Source organism: Echinops telfairi, unplaced genomic scaffold, assembly GCF_000313985.2.
Source record: "Echinops telfairi isolate 266 unplaced genomic scaffold, ASM31398v2 ScPeMD7_443;HRSCAF=831, whole genome shotgun sequence".
Taxonomy (NCBI): Eukaryota; Metazoa; Chordata; class Mammalia; order Afrosoricida; family Tenrecidae; genus Echinops; species Echinops telfairi.
Window position 1 is genome coordinate 66,778,539 of NW_022104341.1, and position 25,614 is coordinate 66,804,152.

General features: G+C 42.2%; 1 protein-coding gene across 5 annotated transcripts in view; it reads right to left on the reverse strand.

The window, feature by feature from the left end:
* The window catches only part of FGGY (FGGY carbohydrate kinase domain containing), a 564,284-nt gene that overhangs the window by 173,313 nt on the left and 365,357 nt on the right, over positions 1–25,614 (reverse strand). For all 5 annotated transcript variants that reach the window (XM_045291915.1, XM_045291914.1, XM_045291916.1 and 2 more), the window contains one exon: positions 19,486–19,593. In XM_045291915.1, coding sequence (XP_045147850.1) covers positions 19,486–19,593 — 108 coding nt within the window. The remainder of the gene's footprint in view (positions 1–19,485; positions 19,594–25,614) is intronic.

Below are 25,614 nucleotides of genomic sequence, written 5' to 3' on the forward strand. Positions count from 1 at the left end.
TTGTTTATCTTCAAGCCTTTAAGACCCCAAATGCTCTATCTTTTGATAGCCAGGCACCATCAGCTTTCTTCACCACCTTTGCTTATGTACACCTTTTTTTTCAGTGATCATATCAGGAAGGTGGGCACCCACTGATCTGATTTTTAGTTCTTTGATGTCTGATCACTGGTCCCTTCTGCACCTCATGGTCAGACAGGCTGGTGTGCTTCTTCCATGTGGGCTTTGATGTTTCTCAGCTGGATGGCCGCTTGTTTATCTTCAAGCCTTTAATACCCTAGATGCTATATCTTTTGATAGCCGGGCACTGTTAACTCTCTTCACCACATTTGCTTATGCACACGTTTGTCTTCAGTGATTGTGTCAGTAGAGCGGGCACCCACTGATATGATTTTAAGTTTTTTGATGTCTGAAATCTGATTCCTTCTACACCTCGTGGTCAGTCAGGCTGGTGTGCTTCTTCCATATGGGCTTTGATGCTTCTCAGCTAGATGGCCGCTTGTATGTCTTCAAGCCTTTAAGACCTCGGACGCTATATCTTATGGTAGCTGGGCACCATCAACTTTCTTTACCACCTTAGCTTATGTTCACATTTTTCTTCAGCAATCGATTCGGGAAGGTGTGCATCCTGGAATCAAGCCCCGCTCTTTTGCATCCATATAGTTGTTTGCTTTGGATCTTTTGATATTAGATGCCTGATCCTATCGGCACCTCATGATCACATGCAGGTGTGCTTTTTCCATGTGGGCTTATTTGCTTCCTTGCTAGATGGCTGCTTGTTTAACTTCAAGCCTTTAAGACCCTAAATGCTATATTGTTTGATAGCTGGGCACCATCTGCTCTCTTCACCACATTTGCTTATGCACCCATTTTGTCTTCTGGGAAGGTGAGAATCAAAGAGTGTTAAGTTATCATAACACAATGTTCTTGTGTTAAGGGAGGCCTTAACTAGAGACCTAAAGTCCATCTGCTATCTTAATACTTACCATAAAAATATAAGTACATTGGCCTCTATCTCTTTCATTATAAATTAATCCATTTACATAGATACATGCCTATGGTTATAGCTCTGTAAGTATCTTTTGCTTCCTACTCCTTTCCTCTATCTCCTTTCACCTTCCTCCTATCCCGCTACCATGCTCACTCTCCATTTGGATCTCAGTAATTCCTCTCAGATACATTGCATTTGAATAAGCCCCACCAGGCATTATACATCCTCCTCGCCATCAAATTTAGATATCATGCTGTTCCCTTATCCCTGAATTTGTACAATTCTTCTTGATGTGATTGAACTATTGAATTATATGCCAATAAAATTGCTGGGGAAAACACAATACTTTAACAAGGAAGCTCAATGCTCAAAGATACAAAGAAAAATATGCCTATAGTGAAGAAACAGAAAACTTCAACAAATAAATAAAACTACAAATAATAATTATTATACTGAAAAAGATAATATCTGAGATAAATATTCAATTGATTGGTCTAACATCTGATTGGATATAACAGAAATCATTCAATGAACTTCAGAAGAGAGTAATAGAGAGAGAGAAAGAGAGATTTTTAAAAGTAACAGAGCCCTTCAGGGACTCAAAGACCATTAGCTGACATATGGAATTAGAGTTGCTGAGGGAGAGAAGAGAGAAAAATGGGACAGGAAAGTAAATGCTGAAAATGTCCTGAACTTGTTGAAGTTGTCAATTTATACATTTAAGAAGTTGAAAACACCCCAAAAGGATAAACCCAAAGACATTTATACTTTTATTATCAATAATAAAAACCAAAGAGTAAGAACCACTCTTGAAAGCAGTTAAAGAACAAATGGATGATGGCCAGCGTCTCAGTAGAAGACAACCAATGGTGGAACATACAATATATTGACCGTTTAAATGCCGAGAGGAGCACTAATGGCGTCGTGGCTGGGCATTGGGCTGTGATCTGCAAGGTTGACAGCTGCAAACTGTGAACACAGAGAGAGAAAGGCAAGGCTTTCCACTCCTGTAAACAGTTACTGTCTCAGAACTCACCGAAGCGGTTCTACCCTGTCTTATAGGGGCACTATGGATCAGTATTGATTCAATGGGTGTGATTTTGGTTTTGATGTTTTTTAGGTGCTGAGGAGAAAAAAATATCAATTAAGAAATCTATATCGTCTTTGTCCCTTTGTGCTTGGCTTACTTCGTTCCACCGAGGTAAGCTTGAGAAGGAAAAGGGGCCTAGGGGAAACTGCATACATTCCTGGGATGAGGTTTGGGTCCTATGGCAGGGGCCAGACCAAATCCACGGATACATATGGAAGCCTACCAAAAAGGAAGGGAATAGAAAGAAAGAAGAAAGAAAAGACATGGGTAGCGGGGGGACAGGGCACTAATTCACCCAAGGGGAAGGCATCATTTATATCTCCACAGGAGGAGGGAGGGACCAGACTTCAACCCAGTGTGCCAAGACATGAATGCAGCATACCAGCATGAAGCAGCGACCCAATAGAGAGGTCTGTGGGACTGGCCTCAATTACAGCTAAGTGGAGCCCCCACCCCCACCCCCACCCCACACCCCAGAAGAATGCACTTCAGAGGACAGCACTGAAGCTACAGCTCAGGGAGAGGGCACATCTGATCAGAGCTCACAGGAGCAAATGTAGAGGGAAGGAGAGAGAGTGGAACACATCCAAGCCCACCAAACCCCTAGAACGTTACTCCTGCTTAGAGCAGCCAATGCACAGAGTGTACCAAGGACTGGTCCCACTAGGAGACATGATATCCCTCACTGACCCATAGAATTACAGAGACAACACTGGAGAAGCAGTGTGGAAATTGTGCTTGAGCTGACCCCACCACACTGGGGCAAATCACTAAGTGCATGCAAAGGAGCGCAAGGAGAGCAGAGCAACGAAGTTCCCAAGGAATGCCAAAAATAGACTTTGGGGCCACAGCGTGGCACCTCATCAGACTCCACCAGAAAACACTCATAAAGGTCAACAAACAGACCTTAAACTAACTATAGGCTTTTCTTTCTTGTTCTTAGTTTTTTTTTGTGTGGCTGTTGTTTTGGTTTTTTGTTTTCTTTTGCTTATTTTGTTTTTTTTTTGTGTGTGTGCTTATTATTGTTTTTGCATGTCTATTTAGATAATATAGGAAGGACAAACAATCTGTAGGGAGAAAACAACAGGACTACAATTCCAGGAGGACACCAGAGAGGAGGAAGTGGGGAAAAGGAAAGGGGTGTCAACAAACCCAGGGACAAGGGAACTACAAGTGAAAATCAATGGTAAGGAGGAGTGGAATGCCTGGTAAGGCTTGATCAAGGGCAATGTAGCCAAGAGGAATTACAGAAACCCAAATGAAGGTCGAACATGACAGTGGGACAAGAGGAAAGTAAAAGGAAATAGAGGAAAGAACTAGGAGGTAAAGGATATTTATGGAGGTCTAAATACATATGTAAATTTATTTATATATAATGATAGGTAAATAGATCTATGGACATATATGTATATATTAAGTATAAAGGTAGCAGACAGACATTGGGCCTCTACTCAAGTACTCCCTCAATGCAAGAACACTTTGTTCAAATAATCCAGAATTCTGTGATGCTCACATTCGTGAAATGATCGTTAAAGACAAAATGGGTGCATAAGCAAATGTGGTGAAGAAAGTTGATGGTACCTGGCTAGCAAAAGATATACCATCTGGGGTCTTAAAGGCTTGAAGATAAACAAGCAACTATCTAGCCGAGAAGCAACAAAGCCCACATGGAAGAAGTATACCAGCCTGTGTGATCATGAGGTATCAATGGGATCAAATATCAGGCATCAAAGCCCCAGAACAAAAAAAACTGTATCGAAGTGAATGAGGGTGAGGGCAAAGTGGAGACACAAAACCCCTCTGTAGACAATTGGACATCCCCTCACAGAAGGGTCTCAGGGAGGAGACGAGCCAGTCAGGGTGCAGTGTAGCAATGATGAAACATACAATTTTCCTCTAGTTCTTGATTGCTTCCTCTCCCCCACTATCATGATCCCAATACTACCTTAAGAAATCTGTCTAGACCAGAGCATGTACAGGTACAGATGAGAGCTGGAAACATAAGTAATCCAGGACAGATAAATCCCTCTGAGCCAATAATGAGAGTAGTGATATCAGGAGGGGAAGGGGAAGGTGGGGAGAGATAGGGGGACCTAATCACAACTATGACATATAACCCCTTCCCAGGAGGATGAACAACAGAAAAGTGGGTGAGGGGAGACAGCAGTCAGTATAAGACATGAAAAAAATAATAATTATAAATTATCAAGGGTTCATGGGTTTGGGGGGGGATGAGCTGTTACCAGGGCTCAAGTAGAAAGAAAATGTTTTGAAAATGATGATGGCAACATATGTACAAATGTGTTTTGCACAATGGATGTATGTATGGATTGTGATAAGAGTTGTAAGGACCCCCAATAAAATGATTTTTTAAAAAGAATTTGATATTGAGCAAAAATGCCTTTCAAAATAAGATGTAAAATAAATACATTTTCAAAAAAGTAAGGGCATTTTTCTCTAGCTTACCTACACTCCACATAATGCTTAAAAAGTTCTTTAGCTTAAAGTAGGATACCAAGTGGAAACAACTTCTCATAGAGAAATATAAACCAATGAAATGCTAAATATGTTTACAAATTCAAGAGGTATATTTCATTTCTCATAATATGTTTAACTGACTTTAAAAGAAAATATACTACAGTGTTGTGGATACAGTATATTATGTATATCATATACAGATATCACACTTATGAAATCTACAACATGAAGCAACTCGTTGCTATTGAGTCAATTCCAACATTTGGTGACCTCATGTTTTGCAAAGCAGAACTAGGCTCTATAGGGTTTTCATAGCTCTGGTTTTTCTGAAGCAGATCCCTAAGCCTATCTCCTGAGGGGTCTCTGGTGGGGTCAAATCTCTAACCTACTGGGTAGGAGGAAAATTACTAAACTTTTGGTAAGTACCTGAGTGCATAAGTGCTTACACCATATGTAGACATTATACATGTAAGAATGACAACACAAATAACTGGGGGTCGATGGGTGCTGGCAAATGAAACTAGACTATTGCATGCTTCTGCATATTTTAAATGAAGAAATACAATCGTCACTCTAATCGAATGAAAAGTTAAAGATGCTTGTTGCTAAGAGAGTCATTCTAACAATGCAAAATAGAAAGTAAATAAACTGGATTTTTGAAAATTGAAAAGCACTTAGTCGCTCTAAAAGAAGGTAATGTAGGAGGGATAGGGGAAAAAAGTAAACGACAATAACAACAAAAGCAACCACAGAAAGTAAATAGCAAAATGGAATCCCTAGATCCAACCATATCTATTTTACACTAAATGTAAATAATTTAAACAGAAATATAAGAAAGATATTTTAAGACTGGGTATAAGAAAAGCAAGACCCAAACGTACTTTACAAGTGCCAGGACAGGAACAGTAGTGAGTTGGTCAATGGTACTAAGAGTCGGAGAAACAGAAACACACATGGGCTGGAGATATATTTGCATGAGGAACTAAAAGGGCTTCTCAATCAAATGGATCTGAGGGTGAGGGAAAACTCACTGTTAGTGAGTCAGTCTGACCTTTTAGAACTCAGAGTAAAATTGCCCTGTGGTTTTTTGAGAAAAAGTCCTTACAGGAGTGTGTTAGTCTGAGTAGAGAAACAAATTCATGTATAGACACATAGGTGAATAAGAAAGATTTTTATAAACAAGAGCAATTGAATATTGGGGAAACATCCCAGTGCAGTCTAGATCAAGTCCATCAGTCTGATATTAGCCCATATGTCCAATATCAATATATAAAGTCCTCTTCAGACTCACAAAACACATGCAATGATACTGAATACAGGAAGATCACAGGCCAGTGGGTGGGAAGTCTTGTGGATCCAGTGGTGGTGTAAGCATCTCAGCACCCGCAGGAGTCTCCATGTGGCTTCTCCAGCTCAGGGCACTATTGTAGTTGCATGTGTCTTATCACTCCCAGGGAATGAGCAGAAAGTGTCTCCAGCCTCCAAGGAGGAATACAGGAGTTCCCAGAATGCTCAAGGGAAGGCCTTGCCCACACAGAGGGCTCATTGGCTATAAAATGATTGACAGGCTAGACTCTATCCCTACACTCTTAATCCTCTCAAATTGACAGCAGATTATGTAATTACAACAAGGAGTCGAAAGAATCCTCATCTTTTCCTGTAGCAAGCTGGTGGTTCAAAACAGCTAGCCTTCTGATTAGCAGTCTAACACGCAACCCATTATGCCACCAGAGCTCCTATAGAGAATAAGGAAGGAAGGAGCCAAGAGATAGATGGTGCTTGTTGTTATTTGTAACTTGTTGCCATCAAGTAGTTCCAACCCTTAGCAAACTTACACACAAAAGAATAAGATACAGTCTACTTCTCCACCATCCTCAGAAATTTTCTTATGCTTCAGTCCAATGTTGCAGCCTTGGTGTCAATCCATCTCTTTGAGAGCCTTCCTCTGTTTCGCGGCTCCTTTACTTTACCAAACATGGTGAGGTCCTTCTCCAATGGTTGGTCTCTTCTAACAACTTGTCCAGAGTATGCCTTCAAGGAGTACTCTGGCTGAACATCTTCCAGAGAGATCGGGTTGGGTTGTCCTTTCAGCAGTCCAAGGTACTTTCAATATTCTTTTCCAGCACCACAATTCAAATGCATCAGTTCTTCTCTGATCTTTGTGGCAGTTACAAAATCTCCTGTCAATTTACAAAGGGGTGGAGTCTAGCTTGTCAATCAGATCATAGCCATTAATGCCTCTGTGTGGGCATTGCCTTCTTCTGAGCATTCTGGGAAGTCCTTTCTTCCTCCCTGAGGGTGGGACACAGATATTCACTCCCTGCAAGATATTCCTGTTGATATGCCACATGGAGCTACGCTAATAAAGCCAGAGCCCTGGAGCTGGAGGAGCCATGTGGAGACCCACGCCAGCACTGAAAGGTTTCGACCACCACTAGATCCACAAGACTCTCTACCCACTGGCCTGTGATCTTCTTGCATTTAGTGTCATTGCATGACTCCATGAGTCTAAAGAGGAATTTATGGACTATAATATATATATGGGCTAATATCGGACTTATGGACTTGATCTGGAATTTATGGACTAGTATTGACATATGTGGTAATATCAGATTTATGGACTTAGCCTGAACTGGGCTGTTGATGTTTTCTTAATGTACAATTTCTGTTTGATATAAAGTTCTCTCTTACACAGAAATGAGTTTCTCTGGATTTGTTTCTCTAGTCAACCGGGACTAACACAGGTAGATTCTAGCCTGTTAATCAGGTGATAGCCAATCATCCCTCTGTGTGGGCATTGTCTTCTCCTGAGGATTCTGGGAACTCCTATCATCCTCCCTGGAGGCAGGACACACACTCTCTGTTTTGTCTCCCTGCTGACAAGCCACATGGGGCAATACTGGTGGTACCCAGAGCCCTGAAGTTGGAGGAGCCACGTGAAGACCCATGCCAGCACTGAGATACTTCCACAGCCACTGGATCCACAAGACTTTCAACCCACTGGCCTGCCTGTGATCTTCCTGCATTTGGCATCATTGCATGTGTTGCATGAGTCTGAAGAGGAATTTATAGACTGGTATCGGACATATGGGGCAATATCTGACTTATGAACTTGCTCTGAACTTGGCTGGGGTGTTTTCTTAATATGTAATTGCTCTTTGATATAAAGTTATCGCTTACACATCTATGAGTGCCAATGACTTTGTTTCTCTAGTCTACCTGGACTAACATAGTGTTCTTTATTCAGTGTCCAACTTTCACATGCATATAAGGCAAGTGAAAATACCATGGCTTGGGTCAGGCATACCTTAGTTCTCAAAGTAACATCCTTGCTTTTCACTACTCTAACAAGATCTTGTGCAACAGGCTGTTCAGATGAAGATAAAAGATGGAGGATCCCCTCGAGGAGTATGTAAGTTAATCATACAATCCAACATGATCTTGCCCATCACCTTATGCATTGGGCTGCTCAACCACCAGAGGTAATTCGACTCTAACAGGATTGCTGTGAGTCAGAATTGACCCAACAGCAGTAAGTCTGATCTTTGGAGTCTCATCCTGGTTCAGTAAGTTCCATCCACAATGGTGTCTTGGCTGCCCTTATAATGTCCCAGGAAAGAACCTCTCTCAGCACCTTTATACTGGCTATTCCTTTGGTTTGTATGTTTTTCCACACGATTTCCATATTTCCTTCCCTTCCTCAAGGGCTTTGCACAAATGTCACATCACTGACCACTTACTGTATATACGAGTATAAGCTGACCTGAATATCAGCTGAGGCACCTAATTTTACCACAGAAATGCATTAAAAATGTGTTGAAAAACTTGGCTTACACACAAGTATACACGGCATTTGAAATGGGAAACAGACCACCTAAATCCATAAGCCATCTCCGCTATTATTTTTTAATAGCATATCATAAGGTTGGTTTGCTTTTTGGATGCCATAACTTAAAGTTGATGTCTTTACTTTTTGCTTTTTTTATTTATTGTTGGTCTTCATCTACTTGACAATGCCCATGACTGTGTTTGAGAGGAAGCGGCTGTGTGGTTTTTTAGAACAGTGCTTGGGAGAGAGTATGTACTCAATAGACACTAGTTGGAAAACTAAATGCCACTTTACCTAGTTTAGACTTTCTTCTATAGGCAAATGGAGACTTATTCAGACTGATAAGGTCATAGGTGTGCTTTATAAAGGTTTCTTTATGGTCGCTCAAGAGAGGGATTAGAGGGGGCAAATAACAGAGGCATGGAGCCCATTAGGAAGCTGGGAACAATCCAGGTGAGTACAGAAAAAGACAGGGGCAGAGCAGACAGGAGGGTACAAGGAGGCACTTGGTTAGGCCCAGTTGGTCTTCATAGCCTTGAAGATACTCCAATTAGCTAGTGTGAAGTGCTGGGGACTGACATAAATTCATAATGTAGATCTTACTGATAGTGCTACTCACACCTTATTCCCTTCCTGGTCTTACCAAGCCCACAAACTGTATTTGCTTCAATACACTAAAAAAAAAAAAAAAGCCAAATTAACCAATAAGAACAGCTTCTCAAGACAGTCTACAAGACAATTGTAAGAAGAATCAGGTAGCCCCACCAAAGTCAGGTTTGGTCTGGAAAGATCCAGGGCCTTCCGTGGATGACTTGGGTTTGAATCATGGTACTGCCATATATAACTACAAACCCTTAAACTAGTTATCTCACCTGTCTCAGCCTACTTCTTCATTAGCAAATTGACCCACCAACACTGACCTCACAGACATGTTGTGTGAAAATTAGATACCGTAATGAACCTTAATGGACTGAAGAGTGCTTGGCACAGAGCAAGTATTCAGGTAATGACAGCCCTATCTTCCTGGTGGAATCTCTGGGTGATACATACAGTGAACAGGCTCTGTTGTCATCTGAAAGATTAGAGGTTTGTATCTACCCATTGGTGCCTTGGAAGAGAAGTTGATGGTGCGCTTTTAAAAAACCTGCCATTGAAAAGAGCATGAACCGAAGCACTACTCTGATACACACAGGGTCACCATGGGTCAGAGACTACTCCATGACAACGAGTTTTGGAATCTCTCCGGAAGGCTGGAAGGGGTAATCTAATATAATTTTACATGCTACAATAAACTATAATGACCCATTTATGTTTCCAGCTTTCCCATTAGATGATAAGGTACTAGAGGGCTGGGCTCATATCACCATGTCCTTGTTATCACAACAGGTAATTCAGAGCACACAGAATCGCAATAGGACAGAATGAGTGAACAAGTTTTTCATGTCTCACTTACAGAAGTCTGGGTGAGGCTGAACCACCTTGAAGAGGAAGGAGGCAGACAAGGCACTCACCATGAACAAATACCAAAGCACACAGCAACTCACTACATTGGAACCTTATGGCTGAAGCGCAAATCCTGGGTTCCAAAATCTTAATCCGGGTTCTTTAGAGCAGTGGTTCTCAACCTTCCTAATGCCGCAACCCTTTAATACAGTTCCTAATGTTGTGGTGACCCTCCCAACCATAAAATTATATTTGTTGTTACTTCATAACTGTAATCTTGCTACTGTTATGAATTGGGCAACCCCCGTGAAAGGGTCATTTGACTCCCAAAGGGGTCATGACCCACATGTTGAGAACCACTGCTCTAGAGGATCAAAACCAGTGAAGCATATATACACATCAGCTGATATCTAAAAATCAAAGCTCAGTGCCAGCAAGTCAATGCTGACTCATAGTGACCCTATAGGACACTGGCCCTGCAACTTTCTGAGACTTTCATATTTAAAGAATTAGAAATTCTGGCCCCACACAGAGTGGGTAGGGCTTAAAACTGCGGACATATACAGAGAGATAAATTTACATATAGAGGGAAATAAATTTACGTCAATGAAATGGGTCATACAATTGTGCAAGCTGTCACATCCCAATCCACGGGTCAGGCAACAGGCCGAAGACTTCTACTGGCTGAAAAACCAAAACCGTGCAGTCACGGCGGCAGGTAGACTGCCACAGGAATATGCTCCAAGGACAGGAGGCCGGGTGATGAGAAAGATGTTCCATTGACCCAGGAAGCGAAGGCACTGCACGCTGTATCCACTCTCTGGAGCTGCTAATCACACCAGCAACTGCTTAGGAACGTGTTTTAGCCTTTCTTACCCAGCCTCCGCCCCAGTAACAATGACCGCAAATGAACAAAGGAGAGCGCTTGGGAGGTATTGGTGGTGGAGTGATAGAATCCTCTCACATCCTACAAGAGATCTGATCCATCAGTGGAGATCTGCATGTTTGTATAAACCATGTACCATGGATGGTCAAAGGGAAAAACGAATCTGTCTTGGAAGAAATAAAGTCCAAATGCTTCTTCAAGGCAAGGATGGCAAGACTTTCTCACATACATTGGGCATATTTCAGGAGAGCCCGGTCCCTCAAGAAGGACATCCTACTTGAACATCCAGCTTAGGCAGTGAAATGGCGGTCGACCCCCTCCACAAGACGATGGACACAGTGGCTGGCAAAATGGGCTCCAACAAGAACCAGTGTAAGGATGGCACAGGCCCAGGCAGGGCTTTAGTCTGTTGGGCCCAGGGTAGCGAGAGTCAGGGCTGACTGGACAGCCCCTGACAATAATAACCTGATGTGAAATAGGCCGAAGTGGAGCGTCCAGACTAAAATGGCCTCGGGAGAAAGGTCTCTGGATCATAAAGGGGGGTTGGACCCATGTCAATAATGGCGATGGCTCAGGACTGGGCAGTCTTTCATTCTCTTGTGCTTGAGGGCTCCCCGAATCAAGGGAAAACTTAACAGAGGCTGATGACAACAGTGCTCCTCAAAGGACGGAGTGGCCATGGTCCAATTACAAAGAAACCCTAGCTCATGGATGTAGTATCGACACTGGGTGGGTGTTCTGAGGGAAATGGCAGAGCAAAAAGCAATGTCTTTTGCACAATTTTCAGGTAAAAGTATTTTCAAGCACGGTAATCCTGGATACTGGTTAGTGATGCAATTGAATTTAATCATCTATGGGAAGGCGTGTGCCTTTCTAAAAAGAACGGACACACCAGCAGCACCAGTCAAATGAGAAACTTCAACAGCACCACAGCCCGAAAACAGCCAGTTATTGTACCTGCCTTCATCCTGAAATTGATTGGATGGAGATATTTCAACGGACCCATCTAGTCACATACTTGGAATCAAGGATTTCCTTTGTAATGGAAGCTCTCTATTTACTTGGCAAAACCTTTGATGTGATAGTCACCTAATCTGGTGTCAATTTAAGGATTAAGAGTGTAGGGGTGGAGTCTAGGTTATCAATCTGGAGATAGCCAATGAGACTTCTGTGTGGGCATGGCCTTCTCCTGAGAATTCTAGGAAAACTGGTACTTCCTCCATGGAAGCAGAAGATACCTCTCTCAGCTACTTGCTGAGCTACTCTATCAGAGACATTGCAGAAGACAAGCCACATGGGTGCAACCAGATCTCAGAAGTCGGAGAAGCCACAGAGAGACCCCGGCCAGCACTGAGATGCTTACAACGCCACTGGACCCAAAGACGTTCTACCCACTGGCTTGTGATCGTCCTGCATTTGACTACATTGCATGTGTTTCATGAGTCTGAAGAGGACTTTATAGATTGGTATCAGACATATGGACTAATATCAGACTTATGGCCTTGGACTGGACTGGGTTGGGATGTTTTCTTAACGTACAATTGCTCTTGTATATAAAACTCTTCCTTATACTCATTTGTGTGTCCATAGATTTGTTTCTCTAGTCTACCCAGATGACACATTTGATTTTTCCAATGTATTCTTCACTTTTTGTTTTTTTTTCCATCATTTATTCCATTTTCCCTCTCCTTTCTATTCTCTCTCTCTTCTTGTGCTTTAGATGGTATATTTATGGCTGTTTGTTTAATGAATACTTAGGAAAAAGTAAGGCACCCTGGTGGTATTGTGGATTGGTAATTGGGCTGCTAACCTCAACATCAGTAGTTCAAAACAACCAGATGCTCCACAGGGAGAAAGATGAGGCTTTCTACTCCTGTAAAGACTTACGGTCTCAGAAACACCGAGGGGCAGTTCTACTCTGTCCTACAGAGTTGCTGTAAGTAGGAAGAGTTGCAGAGGTACCCTATCACACCCTCAGCTGTTAGCCCAAATGCTGAGAGTTTGAACCCAGCCAGCCACTTTGTGGGAGAAAGACATGATAACCAGCTCCCTTAAGACTTCCCAAACCTACTGCCATTTGGTTAATTCTGGCCCACAGCCATGCAAAAGGACAGGGTAGAACTGACCCTATCGCAGTGGTTCTCAACCTTCCTAATGCTGCGACCCTTTAAACAGTTGCTCATGTTGTGGGGACCCCCCCCACCCCACCAACCATACCATTATTTTCATTGTTACTTCATCACTGTAATTTTGCTACTGTTATGAATCGGGTGACCCTGTGAAAGGGTCTTTCAACCCCCAAAGGGGTCACGACCCCACAGGTTGAGAACCATGCCTGTATAGGGTTTCTAAGGCTGTAATCTTTATGGAAGCAGACTGCCATATCTTTCTCCTTGGAGTTGTTGGTGAGTTTGAACACCTGGTCCCCCACCCCCCTTTTTTTGGGTTGTTGAGTGCTTTACCCATGGTGCCACCAGGGATCCTTCTCATTAAGATTGGAGCCTAGAAAACTTTATGGGAGAGTTCGGTTCTGTCACATGGGGTCATTATGAATTGTTATCAACTTGTTGGCACCTAACCACAACAACATGGGCAATGTACCTCTGAGTCATTTGTGGCATGTGAAAGATACAGGTGCATAGAACACAAGGCAAACAACGCACAACTTCCTCTCAGAGTCCTCTATCTGACAACAGCCTGTGGTCAAGCCAGAGATCCAGATTCAGTAGAGGAACTTCCAGAATAAGTAATGGTAAGGAAAAGGCATGTATAGGAAAGGGCAGGTATAAAAGCACCCTTTGTCCCAGCCTGTCCTTGTGACCCACTTCTCAGTGCTTCAGTTCTCCCTCTGTGACATGCAAACAATCTCCCTAAGGGATGATTGAAAGGATTCAATGAGATGATACCTGAAACACATTTGGAATTCATCAGAGAATAAGCCTTCAAAAGGAAAGTAGGCACTGTGATTATTGATCATTTTGGTGATCATTCAATGACGAACATGGCTATATATGTAAATCTTTAGCAGTGTGCCTAATTATTATTACTGCTATCCGTACTGTTATTCTTATTCCAGCTTTCATTTTGCAGCTGATTTCTTTCTTTCTCTTTGGATTCCTTAGATTGATGCTATACCAGACGCTCTCTTTTATTTTTGATTCAAGCTTTGTCCCATTATGCTAACTTTTGGGTTCCTAGGACTCACCATGCCTCACCCCTGTGTCTAACGCAACTGCCTATTACAGTGAAACTATACCCATATGTAGGACTGTCAAAATGAGCTCAGATTGGTTGATGGTTCAAATTCAAGTAAATGGGTAAAGGCTGACAATTTCTAGGATATCTGTCAGAAACCATAGTGGACAATTATAAAGATTTGTAGAAATAGCTGAAAAGAGGCCACATTTTTCATTTACATTCAGCATCAAGAAACAAGCAGAGCCAATGCTTCTCCACAAAGATGCATCATAATATTTGGGCAAAGATGGCTTGTATCCATAGCAACTGAGTAAATGTAGAGCCAAAAGCTGGGGAAACTATTTCTACACTGATACAGATGTCCAAGTTGCATAGCATGTTTCTGAAAACTTGATGATGGACAGGTTCATGGACAACACATCCTGCACAAAGAGCTGCTTTACAGGGTCGTTAGTTAGAAATGCCTCTGCATGATGTCATGTATGAGTTCTGGATCAGCTGAAGGTGATTACAGGATGATGGGGGTTAAAAGGGGCTTTAATCCAGTAATGTATTTGCAATGGGTTACAGACAGAGCAAGGATATTTAACTTGAAGTCTGTGTAAACACACAGAGCAGTTTAAACAGCATAGTGGAAAGCTCCAGGCCCACTGTAACTCAGACTTTTGTTGACTTTCTAGCACTGGTTATTAAGATGACTCAAATTTTATTTATTTCACACTTAATTGAGCATCCCTACCATAATGTGTGCTTCTTAAAGCCAAGGACTGACTGGGTCTGATTGATTTGATCGATCTCTTTAGCCTGGCACAAAAGCAAGGGCAAAGCCCATGGTCTTTGAATCTATCCATCCATTCGTGCTTCTGTTCTCCTGGAAAGAGAATTTGAGAAATCAGTCCCCTGGTGGTATAAATAGTTAATACTCTTGGCTATTCCCTGAAAGGTTGGAGGTTCAAGTTCACTCATCACGGCACCTTGAGAGAAAAGCTGGGGAGGTTTACTTCTGAAAAAGCAATCATTTAAAACTACTCAGGCAAACAGGGTCTCTGGGAGTTGAAGTCCACTCGATGAGTAGCACTCTTGTATAGAACAGTAATGCAACAGAAAGAGAAACAAACAGTCATGTTCGCATCGATCTTGGGCTCAGATTGCTTTTGTTTGCCAAACATTTAGAAGCCTTGGTGGAGAAATCAGGCCATAAAAGAATAATTTCAATAGAAGGTATTAAAAGTTGAGAAGTTGCTAATTGTGCCTAGGCTTCATGTTCCCCATCCTTCCACATGTAATCCCTCAGAATCTCTGCTAAACTATGACCTTACTTTTCAATCATCATCACCACTATGCTCATTTAAACATTCATGACTTTCTGCCAGGATTCATAGACTTACATAAACAGCAACATGTACATCTCCTGATGGAATATACAGTAATCAAATTGATTACATATGTAGGAAGAGAAGATGAAGAAACTCAATATCAGCAGATAAAACCAGGTCAGGGCTAGCTGTGGAACACATGATCAATTGCTCATATGTAAGGTCAAGTTAAAACTGAAGAAAATTCAAAGAAGTTGACTAATACCAAAATATTGCCTTGAGTATATCCCCCCCAAAATTTGAGAACATCTTAAAAACAGATTTAATGCATCAAAAACTAATGAAAAAACCTGATGGGCTATGGAAAGACATCAAGAACATCATTCATGAAGAAAGTAAATGGTCAATGAAAAGACAGAAGAAAAAAAAAGGAAAAGATACAACTGTAGGGTCAGAAGGTACAATTGGAGGGTCAGAAGATACAACTGTAGGGTCAGAAGATACGACAAGAGGGTCAGAAGATACAGTTGGAGGGTCAGAAGATACAACTGGAGGGTCAGAAGATACAATTGGAGGGTCAGAAGATACAACTGGAGGGTCAGAAGATACAATTGGAGGGTCAGAAGAGACTCTGAAACTTGCTCTTAACTAGATAGTCAAGGCAATAAAAGTAATGATGAAGTAAAAAAGATGACCAGAACATTTCAAAGAGCAGCTCAAGAACACAAAGTTATAATAAAATGTGCAAAGACATAGAGTGAGAAAATTTTAAAGGAGGAATATTCTCAGCTTATGTTGAACAGAAAAAACAACTCTCAAAAAACAATTCAAGCCATCACAATGCTGAAAGATTTTATGGACAAAACAGTAAATGATAAAGGAAGCCTCAAAAAAGATGGCACAAATACACAGAGTCACTGTACCAAAAAGAACTATTTGACATTCCATCATTTTAGAAGGTCACATATGAGCAATAACCAATGGTACCAGAGAAAGAAGTTCAAGTTGTACTGTAAAACTAAGCAAAAACCAGGCTCCAGAAGTTGATGGAATACCAATTTTAATGTTTTTATAAGCTGATAAAACACTGAAAGCACACATTTGTCTATGCCAGAAATTTTAAAGACAGTTACTTGGGCAACTGACTGGACGAGATCCATATTTGTACTCATTCCAAAGAGAGGTGACCCAACAAAATGCTCAAATGATAGAACCATATCATTATTCTATAATTCAGAGCTCTGGTTGTATAGTGGTTATGAGTTCTGCAGTTCAAAACCACCAGCCACTCCAAGGGAGAAAGACTGGGCATGCCACGCCCATAAACAGTTACGGTCTTGGAAAGTAATGTGCATTTTACTATGCCCTATAGCAGTGGTTCTCAATCTTCCTGATGCTGCGACCCTTTAATACAGTTCCTCAACCATAAAATTATTTTCATTGCTACTTCATAACTGTAATTTTGCTACTGTTATGAATCATAATGTAAATATCTTCACGCTGGGTACTCACATGTGGGCGTATCTGTATGTGGGTGGACCTGCCTTGAGACAGATAGAGAAGTTGTGTCTCAGTTCCTAAGACCATTGGAAATGTGTTTTCCGATGGTGTTGGGCAACCCCTGTGAAAAGGTCGTTCAACCCCCAAAGGGGTCACGACCCACAGGTTGAGAACCGCTGCCCTATAGGGTTGCTATGAGTCAATATTGACTTGATGGCAGTGAGTTTTTTTGTTTGTCATTCATATCACATGCAAATAAATTTTGCTGACGATCATCCTGCAATACATGGCTCAGGGGATATTATTTCCAATGTCAGATGGATTTTAGAAAGCAGTTTATTGACTATGCTGAAGTATTCAACTGTGTAGATGATCGCAAAGTATGGATAGCCTTGAGAAGAATGAGCACTGAACAACACTTCATTGTGCTCTTATGGAATTTGTACATGGATCAAGAGGCCGTTTTGCAAAGAGAACAAGGGACTGCTGCATGGTTTAAAATTAGGAAAGGTGTGTGTCAGGGTTGTATCCCTTCACCATATTTATTCAATCTCTGTATGCTAAGTAAATATTCAAAGAAGCTGGACTAAAGGAAAAAGAATGTGACATCAGAATTCCAGATAGATTCATTAACAACCTGCGATATGTAGATGACACAACTTTGCTTGCTGAAAGTGAGGAGGACCTGAGGCACTTCCTGATGAAGGTCAAGGATTACAGCATTCAGCATGGATTATAACTCAATGTCAAGGAGACCAGAATCCGTACAACTGGACCAATAGGTAACATCATCATAAATGGAGAAAAGATTAAAGTTGCCAATGTTCTTGGAAGTCGCAGTCAAGAAACAAGGAACACATTGCATTGGGTAAATCTGCTGCACAAGACCTCTTTGAAGTACGGAAAAGCAAGGGTGTTACTCTGAGGACTGAGGTGGGCCTTACCCACACCGGGGTATTTTCAGGTGCCTCAGGTGCATGTGAAAGTTGCATATTTAAATGACAGAAGATGAACTGATACATTTGAAGTAGGGTGTTGGCAAACAATATTGAAAGTACCATGAGTGGCAAAAGAACCAAGAATTCTGTCTTGAAGAAGTACAGCCAGAATTCTCCTTAGAGGCAAGGACTGGAAGATTTTGTCTTAGGGACCTTGGACATGTCAGAAGAGACCAATGAGTCCCTGAAGAAAGACATCTTGCTCGGCAGAAAGGTAGTGAGGAAAAAAGGGAGACTCTTGACAAGATGGATCGACACTGTGGCTACAACAGTAGATGCAAACTGTGGGGATGGCACAGGACTGGCCGCGCTCACTCTGCAGTCAGTACCTTGGGTAACTGTGAGTTGGAATCAGCTGAATGGCACGTCAAAACAACAGCTGCTTGAAAGCATTTTCTTCAATGAAGGTTTGTCCAAGTCAGTCCAGTATTCCACTTCCCTGGTTCTCCTTGGTTAATTGGATAACATTCAATAACTCAGGAAGTCTTACAAGAACTTGTTGATGACATTGTCCCTACTTAGCTCTTCAACTGTTAATGCAGGTTATTTAAAGACAGACTATGCTACAGTTCAAATTGGGGAATATTTGCAATCACCGTCAAATATGGCTTGATTAAAAAGAAAACCTAGTATCTTTGTACCTCTGTCCAGAAGAATCTTCAGCTTTATTTACATTGGAGCCCTGGTGGTCATTGGAGTAAGTGTTGCGCTGATAATCCCCAACTTAGGGTTTTGATGTTTATAGACCACAAAAGCCCAGTTCCTGGAAAGTTTCTTGACATATCTTTGTGACAACTCAATGCTTTATACCACTGTGGCAACACTCATTTCACTTGCATGGATCTGCTGTGTCCTCTAGTAGATGATTCCCACTCTTTCACCATTTAAAGCCTTATCTATGAACCAAATACTAACTAGGTCTACTGGTATAAAGAAATATTTAATATGACCTTTGCCTTTCAGGACTTCACAGTTTTCTGGAGGGGTTGGAAGTGGGGTGGTATTTATAAACCAATATAAATAATAGGTTGTGATGAGCGTTATCATGGGAGTGACAAACTCTGTAGATGAGGGAGCACAGACAAAGTCACAGAGTAGTGAAGGAACATGAATTGCGATGAAGCTATTAGGGGGAAATCTAGCTTTATGAATAGGTACTAGTGTGGGCTGAACAGACAGCTTCTGAAAGCCATAATATACAAAGAACATGACTCTGAATTATGCCTGAAGAAGTATGGGAAGCTCTGGTAGGATTTGCACTGGGGGGTGACGTGGCCATTTTCACAAAGTAAACTATCACTTTAGCTGCTGTGTGAAAGATGGAGTGGTGTGGGAATGAATTAGAGGTAAGAACATGGGCTAGTCATCACTGCTTGGCCCAACTTGTATTTCTTTAGTGACCATATACTGTGCAGGAAGCATATGTTAGACTCTACACTAAGAGAATGCCACTGGGCCGTGCACGTGGTTAAGCAGTATGACTGAACCCAACCAGAAGTGCATAGGAAGGCAGGCCTGGCAACCTGCCCATTCTGAAATGTCTCATCTTTGAAAACTCCATGAAGCAGTTCTACTCTGTGCACATGGGATCACCATAAGTAGGAACCAACCCTACAACCAACCACAGCAACCCAGAGAGAAAGCTAACTCTGCTAATTCAGGAGTTTGTACATTCACCAGAGACAGAGTAAGGTGACCAAATAGGTTAATCAGGGGTGCAAACACATTCAAGATTATATTACAGGAAGTATCCACTTACCAACTTTCCAGTAACGCTCTGGCCTCCTTCATTCAGCCACAGCCCAGGGACCATGGCTGAGAAATAAGGGCCCCAGATGCCAGGTACGAAAATCGGATCTTTGCTGATCTGCAGAGAAAGAGGGAAAACACTTGAAAACACTTGACTTACCTCAGAAGAGGGAGTCTTAGCCACCTGACTCCTGCTGGTTCTATGGCAATGGAACTCAGCTTCTCCTGGAACACCTTTTGTGATGGAGAAATCACTCCTTTACTAGGAAACCAGGATTCCATCTTTGAAACCTTCTTGCTAGCTCCACTGAGATGTCAAGGTGGCCAAAGCAATTGCATTGGAAAGGTACTGATGACATGCTTCCTTGAGGATTCTCTTCCTCTGGCTGATTGAACAATCTGCCTTTGCTGTCCACAGTCTTTGCTGTTCATGGAGCTGTGTGGCTCTGTCCATCCGCCCCCTGCATCTGAACCACGGTTTCTGGAATCTGAACAAGGTTATTACACTTTGTTGCTAACCAGAAATTTGGAGACTCAAGTCCACATGATGATCTACTTCTCTACAGAGCACAGTTTTAGTTGGACACCTGTAAGTTGACTGCGAGGAGTCCTGGGGATGGGACAGTGAGTTACATAAGGAGTGGCAGCTTCAGATACCCACGGAGACAATTCTACCATGTCCTCCGGGGTCACCATGAGTAATAATCGACTCTACGGCAGTGAGTTTGGAGCATAAACTCAGTTTTAAAAGACTAGTAAGATTTTGCCAGAAGAGACAGAGAAGGCATTTCAGGCTGAGGGAAAAGCTTAAGCAAGTCAGCAGTTCAAAATCACCAGCCACTCAGAAGGAGAATGATGAGGTTTACTGCTCCCATGAAGCATTATAATTTCCAGAAAGCACTTTACCTTATAGGGTCTTTACCCTATAGGGTCCCTATGACGCAGAATCAACTGAATGGCAGTGAGTCATTTTGGGGGTAGACATGAGTTGCAATGGACTTAATGGCAAATGGTTAACTATGAGTCAGCCTTGAGACTTCTTCTGGCCAAGAGAGTGAGGTAGCAGTAGCACTGTCTCGGTTTTCCATATTTAGGCTGCCAGCAGCTGGGTGGGAGGAAGATTAGGCTTTCTACTCCCTTAAAGAGTTACAAGCTTGGGAACCCACCCGTGCGGCTCTACTGTGTCCTATAAAGTCTCAATGAGTCGGAATCAGCTCTATGGCAGGAAGTTTGATTGGATTCCGAGGCATAGGAGGGATTTGTGCTTCCACCGATTGCATTGTTGTTGTTGTTGTTGTTGTTAAGGGCTGTTGAGTCACTTGGACTTCATAGAACATGTGTAGACTAGCCTGCTGTGGGGAAAGACATGTGCAGCAGAGATGAACCAGCTTAGTTGTCTTAGTTGAAACCCCAGATCTATGACAGCCCCCTGGCAAGATCAACAAGTCCCCACCCCCCCATCCTTAGTTGACTAGGAGCTGGCCAGCCCAGATCACGAGATTCACCTGCTAATCCAAAAACCTGTAAACAAAAATAAATGTTTATTTTCACAAGTCACTAAGGTTCTGTGTCCCGTGGATGCAGGAGGCAAAAGTTAAAAGGATGCAATGCACTGGGTAAATGCACTGCCCATGACCTCTGTAGAGCACTGGAAAGAAAGCACACTGCTTTTGGGACAAAGGTGTGCCTAACCCATGCCAGGGTGCTTCAGCTGCCTCAGATGCATTGAAAGTTGGACATTGAATAAGGAAGACTAAAGACGTGATGAATTTAAATTATAGTGCTGGTGAAGAATAATGAAGCACGTGGACTTCCAAAAGAACACACAAAACTATCCTGCAAGTACAGCCAGAATGCTCCTTAGGATGGAGAGACTTCGGACATGTTATCAGGAGAGTGCTGTCCCTGGAGAAGGACATCATACTTGATAAAGCAGAAGGGCAGTGAAAGAGAGAAGGACCCTGGGCAAGCTGTAGCTGCACAGTGGCTCCAGTGATGGGCTCAAACATAGCAATTGAAGGATAGCGTAGGACTGAGTAGTATTCTGTTCTGTTGTCCATAAAATCGCCATGAGTAGGAAAGGACTTGTTGATACCCAACAACAACAATAATAACAATAACAGTTTTGTGTTAATTTTCTACTCAGCATTTTTGTGGCAATAGGTAACTGATATATTCCCTTCCTTCTACAAATGTTTACTAGCTACCTAAAATCGTGTTCTCTCCCTCTTCTGGGTGCTAGAGATCTATAGATGGATCAGATGCAATTCTTGACTTTAGGAAGTTCCTCACTTAAGGAAGAGCTTGAGAAATAAGCAGACAGATTACAGTGCAGTCTTTTGGAGGGAAAGACAAATATGGAATGTTGTGGATGGATACTGTCGACAGAAGAGGATGTGAGGAGTGGGATGATCCAAGAAGATTACCCCAAGTTGACAGTGGGGAACCCACAGAAATGGTTCTACTATATCTTACAGGGTAGTTTTGAGTCAAAATTGACTCAATGGCAGTAAATTTTTTGAGTGAGTTTGGGCATTAGCTCACTTTAAAAAGACTAGTAGTATTTAGCCTGAAGAGGTAGAGAAGGCATTCCAAAAGGAGGGAAGAGTTTAAAGAAAGTCAGAGGAGTGTGTGTGTGTGTGTGTGTGAGAGAGAGAGAGAGAGAGAGAGAGAGAGAGATTGGCGCTCTTAGTATTCAAGGTACAGCAGTGTGGTATCTGTTTTCTTGTGGGAGGACTATGGGAGTTCCCTATAGGCACAGGAAGTGTGTCAAAAGATGAGACAGAGACAGTAGGAATGACTCATAAAGAGGGACACTGGGCTAGAAGTTATCTTTGTGAATGAGGCAAAAGGATTCCGGATTCCCATGTATATAAATTAGAAAGAAAATGCATTCACTTATTCAACAACTTATTCAACTTAGGCAGCCATTACTGTATGCCTGTGGGGTTAGAGAAATGAACTGAAGTGTGCTCATTCTTCCTTCAGAGTTCCTAGTCTAGCATTTTGTCATCGGCACAGACCTTTGATTGTCTTGCCTCCAATTGTTCTGACTTCCTTTTCATTAAACTTGTGACTTTTCAAATGAGGATTTCTTATCCTGAAGTAGGATGGAGATAAAGGCACAGCATTGCTAACTTTGAATTTCTCCACATAGAGGGAAAATTAGGGAATCTATTATCACCATTCTTTCATTAAAAAGGATCATTTGGTACCTATGGTAGGAAGAACAATCTCCCTGAGTGGTACAATCATTAAGGGCTCAATTACCAGTTCAAAGGCTGGCAGTTCGAATTCACCCAGAGGTGCCTCAGAAGACAAGGTTGACAATCTACTTCTCCAAAATTCCCAAGGAATTGTGCCACTCTACACACATGGAGACCCCATCAGTCAGAGTCAGCTCTATGGCAACTTACAGTAATAACACACAGGAAAAGACAGTTCCATCTACACTGACACATTGATTTAGTCCTTGATTAATTCAAAGGGTGCTTTCTGAGTGCATATAGTCACCCTGGTCTGTGCCAGTCACTGGAGCTAAAACAGAAGGAAAAGAGTCCACGCCCTACCCTCATGCAGCTTGACATTTTAAGAGAGAGACCTAAGTTAGCAATTGTCTAGGTTTGGAATAAATGTGAAATTACCCACTACGATAAATATGTGGAAAGTAGAAAAGTACAATAAGACTGTAGACGTGAGAAACCTAATCTTGTCTAAATGTTAGGGAAGGCTTCTTTGAGGAAGCGCTATTTGAATCAAGACCTAAAGCCTACCTAGGAATTACTCAGGTGTGTGTGGTATGGAGAGGGTTGTAGCCCGAAGGGCACGTTGTCTTTGCCCAGTGACAATTCTATTACATGCCAACAGAGAAGACAACCCTAAACCGCATCCCAGAATTTCTTTGCGGTGCATCAGACAGTCCATGCTTCAACTACTTAGGACCTGAGATGTACACCAATTGATGGAAACCTACCAACTCGGAGTTATCTCTTTTTATGCCATGCACCTCCGCCTTTGCAGCATCCATTTGGAAAATTCGTCTCAGACATGGTGCACAGGTTGTCCAAGGCCTCACAGCTAGTAAACACCCAAAGGTGGTAGGTGTTCACCTCAGAACCCAAGATGTGACTTTGGTCTATTGTATATATGCACTGCCCAGGGAAGATACTACCCACATTTCCACTAGTACACCCTGACACTACCACCACCCCTAATTCCCCCGCCATGCCCCTGTCAAGGATGGTCCTGTGTCGAGCAGGATTTCATCAGAAGACTGTTCCTTTCCTCTCAGAAACAGGAGGGAAGGCTTTTGTCAGGGTCCAATCAAAGAGGACGCTTCAGGTCACTCTGCTCTGCGCTCACTCAAGTGGCCTGCAATGTTCTTAGACATCTGAGCAGACTATGGAAACAAAGGCACAGAGAACTTCCAATCACTCCCAAGCCATGTGTTCTTGGAGAGTATGAATTGGAGTTTGTTTTGAGAACTAAAGAGAAAATATACATTATGTTTTTACGTGTGCATTCTCCCATGATATTTACAGAGATGTAATGCTCATACCAACTCAACCAGATAGGTCCTTTTCCTATTTTTACTTCACAAAGGAGAAAATCTAACCAAAGGACTTTCCTGTAGAAGGGGGGTAATTTCAGGATCCAAACAGGATCCAATCTATAAACAACCAAGCTATTTCCCTTACTCATCTTGTTTGTTCATAAAATTAGGGATTGATCTACAACATAGATCCCCAAATTTATTTAGCCTATCAACCATCCCCTTTCAGGAAAAAAAATTGCTCCCCGCCCCACAAACCAATTAAACATTTTTGTGCTACAGCTAAGGTTGACCAATTTTAAACAGAATTCTTAAATGTCTTTATCATTAGCTTTAGAAGTCATTATGTAAATTTGAGTGATAGTTGCATTAACTAGATTTTCTTACATACAATTCCTCTTGAATTTTCCATTCTTGGCATAATAAACGACATGGTTTTCTAATTCAAAATGGCCAATACCAGTCTACTGCATCTCACCACTGCCTAGGGCAAGTCTTTTTCCTTCTAAAAGTCACAATCTAGCAGCAGTTGGCATGCAGGATGGATTGGGGATCACTGGGGTATTAACTGATCATGAAGCTACTTCTGCATCCATCACCGTATAGAAGAGACCAGCAGAAAGCACAGCCAAGCATATTCCGTTTGTGTTACAGGTAGAGACACAGGCACAAGGAGGGTTGGCAAAGTGCCCGGGCTCGCAAAGATCAGAAGTGGTCTAGCTGGATTAATGCCTTTCTCCATGTGCTCCTGCTCGTCTTCTTGTCTGTGTCCAAGCTGGCTCCGTTAGGGGACGCCACTGGCTGCGTTTCATCTAACTATAGGCTCATGTCAGCTGAGTTTCCCTGAAGTGACAAAGCCCAGACACCTGCTCAAGTCTCTTTCTGAGAGAGATGATTGGGCTCAGCCCAGGGAGCTGGTCCAGTTTGCGGGCTCTGCCTTCCCCCACCCCTTCATCCCAAGGCTGCATTAAGCCTTTGGCAGGTGCAGGAGGCAGGCTCCAGGCGCCAGCAGTCCTGAGAGAGAACAGAAGGTTTTGCCTTAAATGCCTCCAACCAGGTTCAGCAGTTAGAGGGTAGCCACAGGCATGTGTGGGGACTGGTGCTTGCAACTGGACTGTGTATCGTCTTACTAGAGAAAACCCCATTCATACACATTCCAGCCAAATTCCTGCTCATTGCACATTACGAAAAAGAGCACAAGGAATTCTGTTTATGAGCATGGGCTCTTAGCATTCACGTCTACTGTAGCACTTTTCAGACTGAAATGTAATGAGCTGTTTACAACTGGCCCTCTAACCTAACAGTGAGGAACCTTGTCTTATCTCACAGGCAGTATATATGTTTTGGAAATAAAGACAGGCTGTGGAGCCAAACAAACCGACCTGAGTTTCGGTTCTGAGGCAATCATTGATGAGTCATGTGATGCTGAGCAACTGAAACTCAAGTTTCCTTTTTTCTTTCCTCTTTCATCCTTGATTTTATGTATTTATTATTATTTTTTAAATCATTTTATTAGGGGCTCATACAACTCTTATCACAATCCATACACACATCAATTGTGTAAAGCACATTTGTACATTTGCTGCC